Source organism: Meles meles, chromosome 7, assembly GCF_922984935.1.
Source record: "Meles meles chromosome 7, mMelMel3.1 paternal haplotype, whole genome shotgun sequence".
In the NCBI taxonomy this organism is placed as follows: Eukaryota; Metazoa; Chordata; class Mammalia; order Carnivora; family Mustelidae; genus Meles; species Meles meles.
Window position 1 is genome coordinate 128,270,280 of NC_060072.1, and position 19,973 is coordinate 128,290,252.

Below are 19,973 nucleotides of genomic sequence, written 5' to 3' on the forward strand. Positions count from 1 at the left end.
GTGTTTTCCCCTGCCCAGTCCCAGCCATCAATATATTTCCTTTTGTACAAACTGACCCTACATTTAGATTGCATCACCCCACTGATATCACTAAAGGGTACACTAGTGTGAGACAGTAGCAAATTGGGTTTGATTATAATCATCTCTACACTAGTCAAAAAATCAAGCCTTAATTTTGGAAAGTGAAAGGAAAAGCTTCAACTTTGTTTAGATATCTAACTGACTTTGTGCAGAGAGAGAATGACTCCCCACAAAGTAACACAAAGACCGCATCTGACTCAAGCTGTAGTTAATACGAGAAGTATATTCTGTCTCAGCTTTAGGTTCCTAGATTTTGCACCGTCAAGGACTAGGCCATCAGGTTGTTGATTCAGGGCTGTCAGAGCACAGAAACAGCCCTCTACCCTTAGAACTTCCCATGGGGCTCCCTCTCAAGTCGCCATCCCAGGGCATGCAGTCTCCCCAAATCTTCTCATAGAGTTGGAGAACTAGAACTTTCTATACTCTTCCTTGGCAAGGAACCTGCTGTCAGTTGGACTTTAGTGTTGTTGTTAACTTTACAAAGAGCACTTACTTGTCTTTAAACCTTGGTCCAATTATATAAGCCATTGTTTTGGTTAGAAGCATTCTAGGTATCAGAAAAGAGAAAAATCTGACCCTGAGATACTTAAGATCCTTGTCTGTGCCACCAACACATAATATAGGACTGCCACACCTGAAGGTTCCACGCGCTCTGCTACAGATGCCCTCTTTAGAGTCTGGTTTGAACCATCCTGGGCCTTCTCATCTTCTCAGTTCCTCAAAGACTGCAGAAAATGGCCTTGATTGGAGAGAACAGGACAGGATTTGGGAACATGATTAGATGAACAGAGCTCACAGCTCTGAAAGGAGAAGAAAAATATTTTTTTAAAAAAGATTATTTATTTATTTATTTGACAGACAGAGATCACAGGCAGAGAGAGAGGAGGAAGCAGGCTCCCTGCCGAACAGAGAGCCCGATGCGGGGCTCGATCCCAGGACCCTGGAATCATGATCTGAGCGGAAGGCAGAGGCTTTAACCCACTGAGCCACCCAGGCACCCCAGAAAAAGATTTTTTTTCTTGGTTTTAGCTCTTGTGTCTTCATCTGGAAGCAAGTCTATTAACATCTCTAGGTGTGTTTCTCACTTACAAAATGAAAGTAATAATTCTCCTCTCTGCATTCCTTCATATTGGAGGTTGTAAAGGTCCATGGGATGGTGGGGGGGGGGGAGATACAAAAAGTACTTAAAACATCAGTATAGCTGTTTCTAGTTTGGTCTTCCCTCGGAAGCCCTAGGGATCGCTTGAAGACCGTACCTTTGATATCAGTATGTATAAAATTCAGTAATCTAACCTCACATTGTACCCCCACACACAAATTTTTTCTTTTTCTTCTGTTCCTTTCTCTTTCTTTTCTTTTTTGGGGCCTCTCTTGTCTTGGCATCAACACAGGTGTTATCGTAGCATAAAACCTGATGAGCCTGAGGTTCCGCCCTGCTGGGTCCAGGTTTATGACCATTTTCATGACTTCCTTTAATAAGGTTTAATGTCCAGTAAGAACACACGCTCGGAAATCTTTCAAAGCTAAGTGCCACATAGATGGGTTTTGTGAGTCATTCACAGCTCTGCCTCCAAAGCTTTTACACTGGGCTTTCATGGTAGACTGAATAATTAATGCTAATTGATGTTTGGGTGTTTTTTAAAAAGCCTCTGCACATGCACTCGAATATAACCATATGAAAAAGAAGTAACTTCACGATATTGCCAGAAATACTAATCACCTGCACATGATATGCGTTGAGTGTTACCCAGATGAAATTAAATGAGATCTCTATCGTTGAGGATCTTACCATTTATTCAGATAGTGTTAACGAGATTAAAAAAAAAAGATGTATGCACCTGTGCAGATACTGGGACATAAAGAACCACGAATCTCTCTACTATAGACAGAATAAATACTTAAAGAATCCTCAGGGTAAAAGATCAGTTGACAGTGAGGAAGTTGTGGAATTCAGTTCAGTGTAACAGTAGGGAAAGGATAGGTCGGTGCACCGTCTCATGAATGTGATTGAGTTGACTTATCTGTGTCTTTCGCTATGAATATCCAAGATGGTTAATGAGGCTGAGTTTGAGCTCAGGAAAAGTTGAGATCTTGAAGAGCTCTCCAACCTGCTTCTCTTCTGTGTCTCCTCTGAAAGGTAGGAATCCAAAGGCCATTGGAGAAGTCACAACAGGACTCAGGGTTCCCATGAGAACTGCCACGTGACTGCTTCTGTGTAACTGTTGAGAAACGTGATGCTGGAGCCAGAACAGCTAATTGGTAGAGACGTTGAAGGTTGTTTAAAGAGAGCCCAAAAGAACAGTGGTTTCTGAGCTCCTGCTTAATAAAACTACCTTAGCTAATGAGGGATCGTTGGTGCGAATAATAAACGGTCTCCGTTGCCGAGGCAGTATCTGCTTTTGGGTTTAAAAAAAAAAGTGTGTGTTTGTTTAATTTCTACAGCAGAGTGAGAGGCCTGCCTTCTCTGGGGCTGCTTTTCATTCTCACAGCGTAAACCTAGCACTCATAATGCCATTAAAACGGAAGGCGTTGCGCTGAGTGAAGCCTCCGAAATATGGGCCGATCTACGTATGTTCCCCCTAACGTGGGGCACCTGCAGCAGCAGACGGCCAGAGCCAGAGGGCCGAATGGTGGTTGCTGGGAGCTGGGGGGAGGGGGAGGAAACCGGGGAAGTGTGTTTAATGGGGACAAGGCTTCAGTCTGGGATGATGGAAAGTTCTGGAGATGGATAAAAGTTGATGGTTGCACAACAATGTGAATCTACTTTTTTTTCTCCAAGATTTTATTTATTTATTTGACAGAGAGACACAGCGAGAGAGGACACACAAGCAGGGGGAGTGGGAGAGGGAGAAGCAGGCTTCCCGCAGGGAGCCCAATGCGGGCCAGATCCCAGGACCCTGGGATCATGACCTGAGCTGAAGGCAGAAGCTTAACAACTGAGCCACCCAGGCGCCCCAACAATGGGAATGTACTTAGTGCCACTGAACTGTGTACTTAAAATAACTAAAATGGTAAATTTTATGTTTCTCTATTTTACCACAGTTTTTAAGATGCAATTAAAGGGGCGCCTGGGTGGCTCAGTCAGTTGGGCCTCTGACTCTTGGTTTTGGCTCAGGTCATGATCTTGGGGTCGGGGAATGGAGCCCCACGTCCTGCTCCCCGCTTGACATGGCAGAGGCTGCTTGGGAGTCTCTCTTTCCCTTTCCCTCTGCCCCTTCACTTGCCCAAGCGCTCTATCTCTCCAGAATAAATAAATAACTAAAATAAAATAAAATAAAATGCAATTTACATAGAAGCTTGTAGTAAGCTTGTATGTTGAATGAGGCCACATGCTGTGTATGTATTTAATCCTCACAGCAACCCAGGGAGGTGGACCCATGACCATCTCTCCAGATGAGGCATCTAAGCGCAGCCAGGAAGGTGTCAAGCCTAGGGCTACACAGGTACCAGCGGCAGAAGCAGGAAACGCTGGTCAGGGGGCGGCTTCTCACATGCACACGCAGACCTGCCGGTACACGGCTTCCTTTTTCTTTTTCTCCCCGCTGGTAACTGCACTCTTTACTGCCTAGGCCCGCACTGCTATTGCAGATTTCTTTAGGGAATGGGGACATGGGTTCATGAGGCTCCTCCTGGACATCTGAACCCTGAATGTGTAGCAGCAGCAGGTGAAGCTACCCGCCGGCCCTCCAGGAGTCAGCCCGGCACCCCGGATCTTCTGCAGACCAGCCGCGCTCTCCTCCCTTAGAGTTCGTGTAAAATCACCTGCGACGCCTGCTAACCACCATTGGTCTCAAAATTAACTCGTGCTTTAAAATCATTTTAACCCTCTCTAAATGAACCACTTTCATTTCAATGGTTTTTTTTTTTTAATCTTCCAGAATAATCCATAAGGAAAAAAAAAGTTGTTTTTTCCTTATCATGATGTCCCAGCTACTTTTTAGAAAAACAAGAGCAGACTCATTCCCACAGGGAATGTATGTAAAGCCAAGTAAAGATATTTTCGTAAAGACTATGTTTATCCCCCTTTTTTTTTTACTTTTTTTTTTTTTCTGGAATCTGTCTTTATAACCAGATTTCACTAAGGTTTTTGTTGGTGTTGTTGTTGTTGTCAGTTTATTTATTTTGGGGTATGTTGCTTTGTTTTGATATGTTTGTTTTGCACTTAAATGCTTTGGACCACGTATATTCTCTATCCCATCATCCTGGTGAATTGCAGATTGGAAGACAATTCTGGAATAAATTAAATTAAATAAAACAAGGAACAAGGTGGTTGGGGAACTGGGTTAAGATCTTTTGCTGATTCTGGTGATTATTGCCTCTTTACGTCCTTCTACCTCTGTTTTTCCACTGGGTGAAATGATGCACCTAAAGATACTTCCAACATCCAGAAATTTCAGTGTCTTTCAAAATCTTGTCGGGAACACATGCGATTCCAACATTCCCACTTTCTACCTTTTTCTTTTTACCAGGGGAAACCAGCTGGCCCGTACCAGCTGAGAGGAATCATTTCCAACCCAGTATATTTGCATAACTTCCTCTCTGCCCCTAATCTGGAACAAAGGAAACAAAATAATAGGCCAACACAATGAATCAAATCAAGTTCTTAGTTACGGAATTAGGAAACTTTTTAACATAATTTAAGATTCCATGCTTGTGTTTCTTTCAATGTTAAGTCTATTTGGAGCTTTTTCCTGATTAGTTCATCAATTCAGTAAGTTGAAATGCTGACAGTTTTTGCAAACCTAAGAAAAATAATTATGACACTTAAAACACAAATATAGGCGTGCCAAATTTCAAATCCTCTGTCTTCTTGCCCCTTTCTCAAGGGGTTCAGTTTTTCCTAATAAGGACTTTTGACCAGCTCGCAGGGCTCTGATAGATGATATTTCTATAGGTCTGCTTGTTTTCTGTGCATTCACTGAAGTGTCTGAGCCAAACAAGGAAGGACTGGCCTCATTGACCAATGACGTCTTCTGCCTAAAAGTCCACTTTAACACCCAAGTCCGTCTCATTAGACTTCATTCTTCCCCTTCAGAAAGATAATGTCTTCTTATTTGGTATTCATGTTTTCTTTCAGATTGCATGAATTGAGATGCCCTTTTACATATCCTGTCTCATTACCGGGCTCCTCTGTGAAGCTGGGGGAGAACATGGCGTCTGGTGCTGTTCGTTCTTACAACACCAGAGAACATAATTGCTTTATCACCAGATAGCCCGTGTCACCACGGTACGAATGTTCTTAGGCTAAGGAATTTGGTCAGTGCCTAACGTTATCATGCGAGTGTACTGAAGTAGAGAGCCGTGGGATTGATAAATTGTGAAAAGAGAAGAGTAGCCAGAAAAGTGGAATGATAAGCAAGTACATTGCTTAAAAGCATTCCAAGAGTTCCAGTTGTAAGAACTCTCACTCACTTTGTTTTACTGTTGCTGGTGGCTTTGGAAGAGTTGCTCTCCATTAGATGTGTTTTTCAATAATCTATCCTCAATTGTTATACGAATGGCAAGAGGATACATGGGTTTAGTTGGAGAACTGCTTTAAGTAATCCTGAAAAGAACCATTTCTTCATGGCATTTCATCGTTCTTAAGGAGAGCGTTTTACATAAAATATCCAGCACAATGTGAAATTATTAGTGTTTTGGGTGTTCTCATCTTCTGAGCAAATGAATGAATATATAAATTTGTATCTACGAATGGTATATGGGGCATATTTTGAATTTCAAGCCCATGTTATCTGTAGTAAAATTATAAATTATTTTTCTTATTCAGGAAATGTTATATTTGGGAGCAGGAAAATGTGATCTGTTCAGTTAGAGGATCTTGAGAGATAAAAATCGTCTTATAATTTCTTTTTTCTAAGAGATATGGTTCTTAGAGAATAATATGACTTCAGTTTTATATCTAGATGATCTTAAGTTTTCAAATTAGAATTGGAATTTAAAAATGTTTGACTCTGTATGAAATCTGTATTTTTATGTCCTTGTAAAAATCTTTCTTAGGGGCATGACTCCTCTCAACTGTTTTCAGTTCACTGATTTGATGATATAAACTAAGCGTATAAGCGTTCCTTTTCTTTACAGTGGACTGATCTGTGTTGATTTAGTGTAAGGGACATATCAAAGTAAAATGACCTGCAAAGACATCTGAAACTAATTGAAGGGAAAAAGAGAGAATGTAATGCTCTGGGGATTAACAAACTATTGACATTTCTTATTCACTGGCATCTAGTTTGAGAGTATGAGTTTAGATTTCCAGCCTTATTTCCCTTAAAAAATAATTCCATAGGCTGCTCTCTGGCAGTTGAGATCTTTGTATTAATCCTACTTATCCTAAAAGATCTGTTTAGTCTGTTAACTCTGACAATATCCATTATCTATGTCTTTGCCCAAAGATGGTACAATGAAATATTATGAGCAAAGTCTTATTTCTAGTACAAACAATAAATCGTTCTAGACCTTGGTCAAACTCTTAAGTATTCTGGTTCATGTTTTGAAAACTCTTGGTATTTCTTAAGACCAGCAAGTGGCTCATAGCCTGATGAGTACTTGATTGGTGTCAAAATGGAATGGATCTTTCTTGAAAAAGCTGGAATAGGCTTTAATTAGATGGGTGACGTCGGACATATCACCCAGTGTCTCTGAGAGGCCATTTCCTGATTTTTCCAATCAAGCAATCATGACATGAGCCCTATATGGGCCTTGAGGATCAAATATAATCTTTGTGTAAGTCTTGAAAATAGTGAAGCGCTCTATGATTATAAGGGATTAACCATTTGACAAGCACGTGTTAAGGACTGACATGTCTTTTTCCTCCTGACTTCAGCCTTTGCTTGCCTACCATCTGACCAGTCTTGGGAACAGTCTCCTTGGTACAATTCCAAGCACTTCTCGTTGTGCCTGGTCCTAAACCCCAGTGACCCTCCAGTCCACCTACCCCTCCATGGCCTTGCTCTGCCCTTAAAAAGGCCCGAATGCTGCCGGAAGAGTGCTGGGGAGAGGAAGCAGGTGGCCCATGCCCACACAGTCGCCACACAGTCGTCATGAGGCCTGAGGGGAACTGAGTGACATCACAGAGTAGGCAACTGCGTCAGGTGCTGCTGAGGGTCTAGGCTGCCAAGAAAGCCAGATTCTGTGTTTATTTTATCTTGTTTTTGTGTCTTGTTTGTTTTGCAAATCGTATCTCCAGACACCTTGGAGCCGAAGGCCTAATAGCAGAGGAATGGGGGGACTTAGGAGAAGTAAGGCAGAGCAAACAGTAAGAGATAGCGGCTCTGAATCTGAAAATAGGTTCATTATCTACATATCCTACACATGGGATTGGCAGGATTCAGAGAATCAAAATATAACCTACCCTTGGAACAACGCGTGGTTTCTTTCTTCAGGAGTCACTTCCGAAGGGAGGATGTGAACAGTGTGTTTCAGGGGGCTTCAATATTTCCACTGCCTCTTGTTGTTGGAGCTTTCTAGATTTTTGGATGCTAGATAGAGAGCTTATGTTCTGTAAATCCTACCTGTAGCTGTTCCTATCTAGAAAGGTATGAACCTAGTTAGAAAAGTCATATTTAAAAAAAATTTTTTTGAACGGGGATTTCCATATAAAACTAACCATTTGGTGTTGATTTTACATGTGATATCTTCTCAAGGTGATGAATGATATCACAAGAATGATTATACCTCTCGAATGAATGTCACCTTCCTTTTATTTCGTTTTATGCTGCAGCAGAGCTCCTGCTAAAGCCAAGAGCTCCACTTAGAATCAAGAGGTATCTGGTAGGAGCTCAGCTGCTTGGGCTCTCCGTGTCTGATCTCACTTTTTCGTTGTCGTCCGTAGTGTCTGAAGGAACTAACTCGCAGGTAAAATATGAAAAACAACACAGGGACACCTGAGTGGCTCAGTCGGTTAAGCATCTGCCTTCGGCTCAGGTCATGATCCCAGGGTCCTGGGATCGAGTCCTGCATCAGACTCCTTGCTCAGCGGGGAGCCTGCTTCCCCCTCTGCCTGCTGCTCCCCCCTGCTTGTGCGCTCTCTCTTTTTTTTTTTTAAAAAAAAAAAAAGAGGAAAGGAAAGAGAAACAAACAAACAACACCTGTCTAGAAGGTTTTCACAGGGATGCTCCTGGTGCACCGGGGCTGTAGATCCTAGGAGACCAGATGTCTCACCCCGTCCAACCTCTGATGCTGCTGCTTCTTCTCTCTCTCTTTTTTTAATGGTTTGTTGTGGGGTTTTTTACAGTCACGTTTATAAGTTCTTTATATAATTTATATATTAGTCCTTTATCAGATGTATCATTAGCAAATATTTTCTTTTGTTTAGTAGGTTGTCTTTTTTTTTTTTTCTTTTCAGTGTACCAGAATTCATTGTTTATGCACCACACCCAGTGCTCCATGCAATACGTGCCCTCCTAATACCCACCACCTGGCTCCCCCAACCTCCCACCCCCCGCCCCTTCAAAACCCTCAGGATGTTTTTCAGAGTCTATAGTCTCTCATGGTTCACCTCCCCTTCCAATTTCCCTCAACTCCCTTCTTCTCTCCATCTCCCCATGTCCTCCGTGTTATTTGTTATGCTCACAAATAAGTGAAACCATATGATACTTGACTCTCTCTACTTGACTTATTTCACTTAGCATAATCTCTTCCAGTCCCGCCCATGTTGCTACAAAAGTTGGGTATTCATCCTTTCTGATGGAGGCATAATACTCCATCGTGTATATGGACCACATCTTCCTTATCCATTCGTCCGTTGAAGGGCATCTTGGTTCTTCCCACGGTTTGGTGACCGTGGCCATTGCTGCTATAAACACTGGGGTACAGATGGCCCTTCTTTTCACTCCATCTGTATCTTTGGGGTAAATACCCAGTAGTGCAATTGCAGGGTCATAGGGAAGCTCTATTCTTAACCTCTGGTGCTTCTTATGCATCTTCTCTACTTGATGGGCCAGCGCTCTGGGAACCCCACTGTGGTCACCATAGTCTAGAGTTCTACCCAGCATTTCTCCCTCTACCCTGAAGCCTGATTCATCCATACAGCCCGGTCAGCCCAGCATCTGCCCCGTGCCCTGCCCGTTTAGGGCAGCCCCAAGATTCCCACCATCACCAGCAGCATCACATCTCTTGACCTGCCGTACTTCATCATCACTGATTTTTTTTTCCCCCAATTTCTCCAATAAGCCAAGTTCTTTCCAACCTCACGGCTTTGCACCTGCTGTTCTTTTTTCTTAGAAATGTTCTTTCTGTCCCTTTCTCTTATTTGTAAGCTTTCAGTTAAAGCATAATTCTTGAGAAAGGTTTTTGCTGACTGCCCTCTATGAAGTGGTTCCTCCCATTTGTCTCTGTCCCGGGACTGAGTTTATTTGCTTCCTCCAAACGTGATTATCTGGCTTCCTTCTTCTCTGGAACGGCAGGTCCCATTTCCAGCAGACTCGGTTTCTTTTACAAATACTTCCGCAGGTCTCTTTCGTGATCCTGAAATGAAAGTTGACCTTGACGTGAATGACTCACACATAATGTAAAACCTCAGGAAATAATTTGTTTATCCTTCAGTCATGTGTATTTCAGTTTGCGATGGCACGGGTATGACCACGCTGGAACACGCGTTGAAGGAGTCACGTGTCTGCCTCTGTCTGCAGGTACCGTGGGTGGGACAGATGTAAATGCTGGTAGACAGTGGTGTGGGGCACAGGTGGGTTGTTACTGGAGACAGTACTTCACAATTCTTCATAAAGTCCCAAACAAAGTACAATCTTCTGTTGATTTCACGCACTATTTTATTTGTAGAAAACTCAGTACATTTGGCATCTCTACAAAAATGCTTTCTTTGTGTTTGTACACTTAATAGGGTTAGAGTCTGGGTTCGGATCATTTTATAAACAGATTTTTCACCTGCATGCAGTCCAGCAAGACCAAGGGCATGAGGGGTGCACATGCCCATTTTGTTATTACACCAGAACGTTTGTGCACGATGTAGGACATTTATATCCCTGGCCACTGCCCACGGCCAGCCTGTAATATCCTACAATTGTTGAGACAACCAGAAATGCTGCTGCAGATTTCTGGAACACGTCTTTGGAACCACTGGTCTAGGCTACAAGTCATCTAGTGCAGGAACCGTGTTTGCCGTGTTGACCCTGGAAGCCTCGATATCTAGCCAATTATTTACATCATAGCAGTACATGACAAATATTTAAGGAGTGAATGAATCAATGGGAATGCATGAAAACAAGGAAACATGTTCATCCATTCAGTTAAAAAGTGTGCACTGAGGGCGCCTGGGTGGCTCAGTGGGTTAAAGCCTCTGCCTTCCGCTCGGGTCATGATCCCAGGGTCCTGGGATCAAGCCCTACATTGGGCTCTCTGCTCAGCAAGGAGCCTGCTTGTCTCTCTCTCTCTCTCTGCCTGCCTCTCTGCCTACTTGTGATCTGTCTGTCAAATAAATAAATAAAATCTAAAAAAAAAAAAAAAAAGTGTGCACTGAGCAAGGACTCTGGGGGCTAGGTTGCTCTTCTAGGACCTAGGAATGCAGCAACTAATCAAACAAATACCCTATTCTGGTGAGCTTGCGCTCTCTCCATATATGAAAGTACTGTTCTTTTTAGTCATCTTTTCTTTTTTTTTTTTTTTAAAGATTTTATTTATTTATTTATTTGACAGAGATCACAGTAGGCAGAGAGAGAGAGGAGGAAGCAGGCTCCCCACTGAGCAGAGAGCCCAATGCGGGGCTCAATCCCAGGACTCTGGGATCATGACCTGAACCGAAGGCAGAGACTTTAACCCACGGAGCCACCCAGGCGCCCCTAGTCATCTTTTCTTTAAAGACTTCTTAACCGTACTTCTTAAAAAGCATTTCCAACTTAATTTGCATTTCAGAAAACTAATGGCCTGTGGATATTTTTGTTTTAGTTATAACTACTTAAGAGATGTTTATCTGAAGACTTTTTCTTCCCAATGTGTTGTGAGTAGCAGTAAATACTTGTAAAATTCATAGAAATGTTACTAGTTTTATCCAACTTTCTTTACATTGTGTGATTACTATGTCTTGTTTCATGTTGCCTTTTTTAAGTGATTATTTGAGTACTGTAGTACTTTTAGAAATTTTAACACAGAAGCAGCCTTAGGTGAATTGATTAAAAATTCTTTTTAAAAAAGAACTGAGGGGCACCTGGCTGGCTCAGTGGGTTAAAGCCTCTGCCTTCGGCTCAGGTCATGGTCCCAGGGTCCTGGGATCAAGTTCCACATCGGGCTCTCTGCTCAGCGGGGAGCCTGCTTCCTCCTCTCTCTCTGCCTGTCTCTTTGTTACTTGTGATCTCTGTCTGTGCAGTAAATAAATGAAATCTTTAAAACAAAATTTTGAGATACAATTGATGTATAACATTATATCAGTTTCTGGTGTATAATTTAATGATTATATATTACAAAATGATGACAGTAGGGTCTAGTTAAAATCTATCACCACACATAGTTAGGTTTTTTTTTTTTTTTCTTGTAAAGAGAAACTTTTAAGATCTACTTTCTTAAATAGGTGAAGAAATGGTTGGAGGGGGGTCAAAAGGCACAAACTTCTAGTTATAAAATAAGTTAAGTCCTGGGATGGAATGTACAGCATAGTGACGGTAGTTACTTAGTGACTTAGTTACTTAGTTACTGAGTGACTTAGTATGTTGAGTGTCAGACTCTTAATTTCACCTTGGGTTATGACTTTGGGGTTGTGAGTTCAAGCCCCCCTGAGGCATCAGGCTCTGCACTCGGCAGGGAGGCTGATGGAGACGCTTTCCCTCCGCCTCTACCCCTACTCGCACTCTCTCTCTCTCTAAAGTTAATAAATAAATCTTGAAAAAAAATTATACTATATATATATTTGGAAGTTAAAAGGAGAAAAGATCTTGAAGTTCTTTAAAGTTTTATTTATTTATTTAAGTAATCGCTGCACCCAACATGGGGCTCAAACTCAAAACCCTGAGATTAAGAGTCAGGTGCTCTTCCAACGGAGCCAGCTACACACCCTGTAAAGTTAAATTTAAAATACAAGTAAATAAAAGTAATTACCTGTGAAGTAATTGATTTTAAAGTCCATAAAAAATAAGGTCCATTAGCAAATACTGTAGAAAATGAGAGTAGACTCTGAAGCGAGATCCTCGTTAAACCAGTTCATAAACTATGTGCTCAGTGGTTTTTTTTGTTTTTTTTTTTCTGGTTTTATTTATTTATTTATTTATTTTTCCATTTTATTTATTTTTTCAGCGTAACAGTATTCATTGTTTTTGCACAACACCCAGTGCTCCATGCAAAACGTGCCCTCCCCATTACCCACCACCTGTTCCCCCAACCTCCCACCCCTGACCCTTCAAAACCCTCAGGTTGTTTTTCAGAGTCCATAGTCTCTTATGGTTCGCCTCCCCTCCCCAATGTCCATAGCCCGCTCCCCCTCTCCCAATCCCACCTCCCCCCAGCAACCCCCAGTTTGTTTTGTAAGATTAAGAGTCACTTATGGTTTGTTTCCCTCCCAATCCCATCTTGTTTCATTTATTCTTCTCCAACATGGGGGGGTAGGGGGATAGGAGAAGAATAAGTGCTCAGTGGTTTTGCCAGTGAGGAAGCCTGCTTGTCTGAGTTGAACCTTTGATCCACATCTCCTCTCTCTTTCACATTCATAAAGTTCTCTCCCCCCACCCCTCTCTGGCCTTTCTGCTTCATAGGCAGAAAGCAGAAAAGCAGAAATCTTTCTGCTTACTTAGGAAATCCTTTCTAAGTAGAGATGTTAACATTTCAAGCCCCTGTTTTATAATCTTGGGTGGCTCCTTATTATTTATAGGTTAAATTTCAAACTCAGCCTGGCATTCAAGGCTCTCACCAGGATGGAGGGCTCAGGCTTGCCTTTGCAGACATAATGCCTGTGGTTCCCAAACAAACTTTGACTGATTGATTGATTGATTGATTGGCTACTGTCTGTCTTCAGTTGAGAATGTCCTATACCCAATGAACCCAGCTTTCTTCTCAGGCCTGGTTCAAATCTTGTTCCTTTTGGGGAGTCTCCTGTGTTGCCCATGGAGGCCCATCCTCTGAACCTGGGATCTGTTTACTATTTGTCTTGCTAGTTACTTGGTGACAATATCTGCCTCACGTTTTAAAAGATTGTATGCTCCAAAGGCAAGGTATGAGTTTGTGAGTTACTCATTTTCCCCTCTGTCTCCTGGACCAGGAAGTTAGTAATCACACAGTGTTTAATAGCATCCCCCCTCCTTTTTTATTAAAGCTGTGACTAGACAGGCAGTGTGATGTACTTGAGAAACGTGTGCATTTGAGCTAGAGGGTCTGAATTCACATCCTTGCCTTGTGCACTCTTAGGAGCTCTCTGGCTTTATCCACGGTGCCGAACATCTCTGAATACCAGTTTTATTTTCTTGTAGAATCTTAAGGATAATAATACCAATCAAATTGGTCTGGTTTAAGAACAAACTAATGTGCAGGTAGTATATTCCATGTCATAAACTACGGTAAAAATGTTAATATTGCAGTTACTTTGGTGAATGCCTTTTAAAATAATGTGACCTTCAATGCAGTTCATTTTTCTGGTCTACTCTTGTCTTTTTTTCAACATCTTCAGCCTATTCCTTTTACCCCTGCCTGTTCTCATAGCACTACCTGGGACCTGCAGCTTTCTCCCATGTGTTACTACATAATTTACTATACTTGCTTATATCCTCTTTCCTGATTTCCCTTTCTAAGCCAAAGTCCCATTTCCCGTGCAGTATTTCTTTCTCCATTATTCTTTAGCTTTCTTTCTTCTTAGTGTGCATAATAGGGTTCAACACTTACAGGAAATTGAAGAGTTCTCGTAAAATCCAGAAGTCTATACAAATTCTGTTTTTGTTTGTTAATGGTAACATTTTAAGCAAAAGGCTGTCTTATTCATATGCACAGTTTGGGGAAGGTAGAGGTAGAAGGAGAGGTGGAAATTTTTCCAATCTTGTCCACTTGGTGTAAGAATGAGAGCAAGTGTCCAGAGGCCCTACGTGAATTGCCCTGGATCTCAAGGTCAATGACTGATGGTGCTGATAGTTAAGACTGTTTCCGGAACTCAGCCCACTCTTGTTTCTCTTGTTTCTCCTCTCTCCGCTGTATTGTGTGTCCGGTCCTAGAGTTTAGCTGAGGACACTATCTAGGGGTTAGTTTGTTCGCAGCAGGCAATCTAGCTGATTGACTTTGGGTAAGTTATTTATCCTCTCTGGCCTTGAGATTCTCACCAGAATAGGAGAGGTCCAGCTGCTTTGCGAGGCATCTTCATAAATCTCCATCTTCCTTCATTTCTCATACTCTTTGATGACCAATTATTTACAAGTATGAGGTGAGTTGGATTCTTGGACATGGTTTGCATTTGTGCTTGTTTTGTTTTTTTCTCCCAAATGCCACTCAAGGTTGAGCTTTTTTTGCTACATTACTGTATTTTGATCTGTACAACCAATTAAGCCTGTCCAGTATTTGGTTAAATTATTTCTAATTAAAACATCACGGCTTCCTTGGCAGAAATCCTGTCCTTGTACTACAAGGATGTTTGGCAAGATTTTTGTTATCATTTTTTAAAAGACTGTGGGAAAATGAAGCATTTTGTTGAAATATTTTCTTTGAGTCATAATGTTGAGACAGAACAATGTGACATCCTTTTATATACCACCTGAAAGTTAACAAAAGAGACAGATTATTTTTCATTTAAGGACCAGTGTAGTATTAATCATTCATGGATTTCTTTGTATACCTTCCCACACGAATTATTCACAATTTGAAACAAACGCAGAGCAAGAGAGACATGTATACACGTATCTTGTTGAAATAATAATGATAAAATATGTTAGCTGATTTGGCTAAAGCATCATATCCAGTAAGTTACTCAGTCTTTTAATTTTACACAAACTAATGCTCAAATTCTGTTTAAATTCCTAGAAAATCTTCCTACTTATTTCAATAAATGGAAAGGAACTATGAGCGGTATGTTTTTTCCCTGTCCACCTGAGTTCCTCTAATGTTTGCTAGCCCTCCATTGAGAACTAGGAGCTTCCTATGTCTAGGTGTGGGTCAGGTGATAAAACTACTTACCAAAAGAGTGAATGACTATTCCCTGACCCAATATTTTCTTGGGTCTGTTTTGCTTTTAGTAATCAATTAATATACTACATCAAAAACCGATTTTGTTCAGTTGTGGAATTTTCACTCAGTCTGCCAGACCATCATTTCCTGAAGTGCTTGCAAATAGTCATTTTTTGTCTCTCGGTGTCTGAGAGACTATTTTAAGAGCATTGCCAAGCGTGGGAAACTAATAGCACTGTATCCCAGCTGTGGAAACAGAATCACTAGGATAACGCACTTTAGCTTCCTGCAAAAGGACTTGCCGATGGCCATGCTGAGACTCTAGTTCGAGGCGTAGAAGAGACATGTACGATGATGGCAGTGAGCATTCTGAAGCGGTAAGAAACTCTTTTTAAAGTCATTGACGTCTAGCATTTTTAATCAATTTTTTTCTTAACCATTTCCAAGTCTGTTTTTAAACTTTCCTCTCAAGTGCCTGGCATCACAGAAATCTCAAACAAATCGCTCATTTCTGAAGGACTAGCACAAATGCGGAAAGAGTTCAGAACAAAATTTGAAATCAAACATGTTTTGTAATTTTATTATTTGTTGTATTTGAGATTATTTTTGTACTTGAACTTGGATTTGAAATGGTTATCAGTACCTTACGTCTATGAGAATGTGTTTTAAAAAATCCCTACAGTGTAATGACAGCAATTAAGATTCTTTAACAAAAAATCCTTGACTTACCAATGGAGTCATATCTGCCAAGTAAAATTCAAAGTAATCGAACTGAGAATTTTTATTGTCATAAAATACTCTTTGGATCATTTGTAAATAGTAAACCATTAGTAAAATGTCACTCTTAACCTTAAACACTAAATGCATTCCTTAAACATTAAAAAGTATTTAAATTAAGACTATATAGAGAGAGTACCACATTGTTCTCAACCCGTAAAATAGTAAAAATTCACATTAATCCATACATTGTGCATTATGAACAGTTAGTGTTTCTCATATCCAAATAAAAAATGAAGTTAAACTTCAAGAATTATAGACACAGTTTTGAAAGCGTCAAAAGGTATTTTAAACCATATGTTCCTTTGAAATACTGAATTTGAGCCAAATTCAATAATTACATTTCTGATTCCTTCATAACTTGATGAATTGTGATGATAATTTCATCTAATTTTAGAAAGATTTATCAACTCTGTGTTCAGTAAATAATACCACAGCTTAACTGTTAAGAAATAAACTTGCATTAAATAGTGAATTTCAGTTTTCTGGTCATATTCCACTAAAAACCAAATTCCCTTTTTAGGTGTGTGTAGGCATCCCAGAATGAGATGATTTCACTTCTTGTCATGCAGCCAGAAGAAAAGAAATTTCCCGAAAAGCAACTGAAATTTCTACTTTAAACATAGCAAGTTGAAATCACACAGTCTTCTATTTAATTTGATTCCATTATTCCAACCATTGGCCTAAGATCACGATGACAGATACAATTCCAGAATGAGAGCTGAAGGTTTTTGCCATCCATTTCAAAATGGTTTTTTTCTAATATGGTCAGTGTTTTTTAAGACCTTCTTTTGTCTTTTGATCTATGCTCTCAGGTCACTGTCAAGATGAACAAAAATTATTTAATGAGCAGGATAGGCCCCCTTCAGATGTTCCTCAGGATTTAAAGTTGCAAAATTATAAGTTTTCAGAATAAGTCCCTTAAAACTCCTACAAAATGAATAGTGCAGAAACGCATGCAACATGTAAGCCTTCCTGTCCCTTGTTCCGGTCTGCCCTGCTTGTGGCTCATGCGGAATTTTCAAACTCTTTCAGGGTTGCACCCAAGCATAAGCTGTCAAAGAAGAAAAAGTATTTTGAGGAATGATGTTAGCATTTTAGGAAAGCACTCCTGAAAATGAGTTCCAGGTTTTTGTTACTTTTTAATAAAGAGTGTAAGAGAACCCAGAAATTATTTCTTAGAATACACCCCAACGAGTATTTTAGGAATACAAACATTCATTAATTAGCCCCCGTGTGTTTAAAATATACACCTGTTGGGTATGGTTATGCACAGAAGCCAATTTTTTTCATGAATAATTTCTATCATTTTTTGCATAATTTAAGGAACCATATGTTCTATAATGAAGAAAAAATATTTAAAGTCTGCAATCATGTTAAACAGTTACAGTATGAGTCACTATATATATATATACTTTTTAAAAAATGCTGCCCTAAGTGTGACAACAGGAACTTAAAGGATTTGAAGCATGCTATTAATTTAAAATCACTGTCAATTTATTAATTTAGGCTATTTTACTTATCGAGACCAAATTTGGAAACTGTCCTCGGTTTAAGTATTAAAATTTTTTAAAAAAACCTTGAGGGCACCTGGGTGGCTCAGTTGGTTAAACGTCTGACTCTTGATTTTGGCTTCAGGTCATGATCTCAGGGTCGTGGAACTGAGTCCATGCCAGGCTCTGTGCTGGGCATGGTAAGAATCTCTCTCTCCCTCTCCTTCTGCCCTTCCACCCCCTCCAAATTAAAAAAAAAAAAAAAGAAAGAAAAGAAAAAAAAAAGAAAAAGTCTGAAAACTAGATTAAAATATTCATTGAGTACATAGATTTGTATTTGTTTTATAAGAAGAGGCCTGTATAACTATTTAAGAAAACTGACTTTAGTAATTCTTCTAGGTTTTATAACTAGCCAGATCTGCTTAATTTTACTGGTATCATAAAGAACAGTTATGTGCACATAAAAAAATAAATTATTCTCCATTTCTTTTAGCTCCGAAGTCCTTTTCTTGTTTTTCTTCCTGTGAGTCGAATATTCTATTTGTGTTACTAATATTTTTTGTAGTTTTGTCATTATTATTGACTACCTGAAATATCCTTTACTTTGCTATAGTATAGATAACAGTAGTCTAAATTTGATATTTCTAATACACCCATATCCGAATTTTAATTTTTTGGGAAGGTAAGAATCATCATTGAAGTGGTCTTATTTTTAATAAGAAATATATAAAAAATGCTACTTTTTTAAAAAGAATTTATTTATTTGAGAGACAGAGATCACAAGTAAGCAGAGAGGCAGGCAGAGAGAGAGAGAGGAAGAGAAGCAGGCTTCCCGCTGAGCAGAGAGCCCAATGCAGGGCTCGATCCCAGGACCCTGGGATCATGACCTGAGCCGAAGGCAGAGTCTTTAACCCACTGAGCCACCCAGGGGCCCCCAAAACATGCTACATTTGAGAGGACTCCCATATTTAAGGAGGTATATTTCCTTGTCATGTCTTGGTAAGAGTATGGAATGGGGCCAATAGTGAAAGTTGTAAGAAGGAAGAGGTATGTGTCTTTTCAGTTTAGAAGCTAATAAGTGAGTTCACTAGGAAATGGGCCGCCAACTCCCCAGTCTGAGAAGTAGCTATCTTGCTTTCAGCATGCTCTAGACAGAAGAACTTTTTCTGATTGAAATAGTCTGTATCTGTGGCGTCCAATATGGTAGCCACATGTGGCTGTTGAGCTCTTGAAATGAGGCAACGTAAGAATTGAATATGTAATTAATTTAAATAATCCTATGGTAGCTTCTACTGGACTCCTTTTAACCAGAGTTTTACTCCATGGACCAGCAGTTCCAGCTTCACCCCAGAGCTTGGTAGGAATGCAGAATCTCAGGCCCCACTTCACACCTACTGCAACAATCCTTGTTTTAGCGAGCTCTCCAGACGGATCCTGTGCTCATCGTCATTTAGCAGAGCTGGATTCACAGGCACTCATATGTAGACTGGATGGTTAGGTGAGATGAGTGAGCCTCTAACTTCTTAATTTCAGAGAAGTTAATGATTTGAGATTCATAGAGAGGGAAGGGGCATCCATTTAGAGGTCAGACCACAGGTAGAAATGCAACTTTGCCATGTGTTGGCGGTGAGCGACTTCAGGCATACCGTTCTGTCTGTGGTTCGGTTCCCCCTGTGTCAGGGAGGGATGATGAAGTAGGACCCGCCCCCCTGTAGTGAAGATGAAGTGACGTAATGTAAGCAAAGTGTTTACACACACAGTAGACCCTCAAGAGGATTGTTGTTGACTCATATTACAGAAAGTTGTGACTAATTTCAAAGGAGACGCGCGGACTATAGCAGACTCTGTCTTTATTCCACATCTAAATGGGCTTTGCAAAGTCTCAAATGATGGCGGCTAGTCTTCAAGAAAAGAGGGTCTGAGCCCAGTGATTGGCTTTTTGGTCACATGTTACATCTTTGGGATTAAAGTGAGAAGCAGTGACCCAGCCTCCTTTTTTTTTTTTTTTTTAAGATTTTATTTATTTATTTGCCAGACAGAGATCACAAGTAGGTGGGGGGGGGGTGGGAGCTGGGGGAAGCAGACTCCCCGCCTGAGCAGGGAGCCCGATGCGGGGCTCGATCCCATGACCCTGGGATCATGACCTGAGCTGAAGGCAGAGGCCTTAACCCACTGAGCCACCCAGGTGCCCTGAGTGACCCAGCCTCTTTAAACCCTGTACGAATCCTTGCACTGCAACCTAAAAGAACTGCTGCAGCTTCTTGCTGCTTTTACTTTTTTTTTTAAGATTTTATTTATTTATTTGACAGACGGAAATCACAAGTAGGCAGAGAGGCAAATAGAGAGGGGAGAAGCAGGCTCCCCACTGAGCCAAGATCCTGATGCGGGGCTCAATCCCAGGACTCCCAGACCACGACCTGAGCCAAAGACAGAGGCTTAACCCACTGAGCCACTCAGGCACCAATTCCCCTTTCTCCTCCTCTCCCATTAGTGCATGGAGGCCCCCAGATGCTAAACAATGTCTCCAAAATTCTGCCTCTCTCTGTT

General features: G+C 40.8%; 1 protein-coding gene across 6 annotated transcripts in view; it reads left to right on the forward strand.

Moving 5' to 3' along the window:
• The window catches only part of CACNB2 (calcium voltage-gated channel auxiliary subunit beta 2), a 387,082-nt gene that overhangs the window by 206,343 nt on the left and 160,766 nt on the right, over nucleotides 1-19,973 (forward strand). Inside the window, exon 1 of one of the 6 annotated variants that reach the window (XM_046011568.1) lies at nucleotides 15,476-15,533. The exons of the other annotated variants lie outside the window; for them this stretch is intronic. Within the exon in view, the coding sequence (XP_045867524.1) occupies nucleotides 15,501-15,533 (33 nt within the window). The 5' untranslated portion in view covers nucleotides 15,476-15,500. Of the gene's footprint in view, nucleotides 1-15,475; nucleotides 15,534-19,973 lie in introns of those variants that run through there. 6 annotated transcript variants of the gene reach the window in all.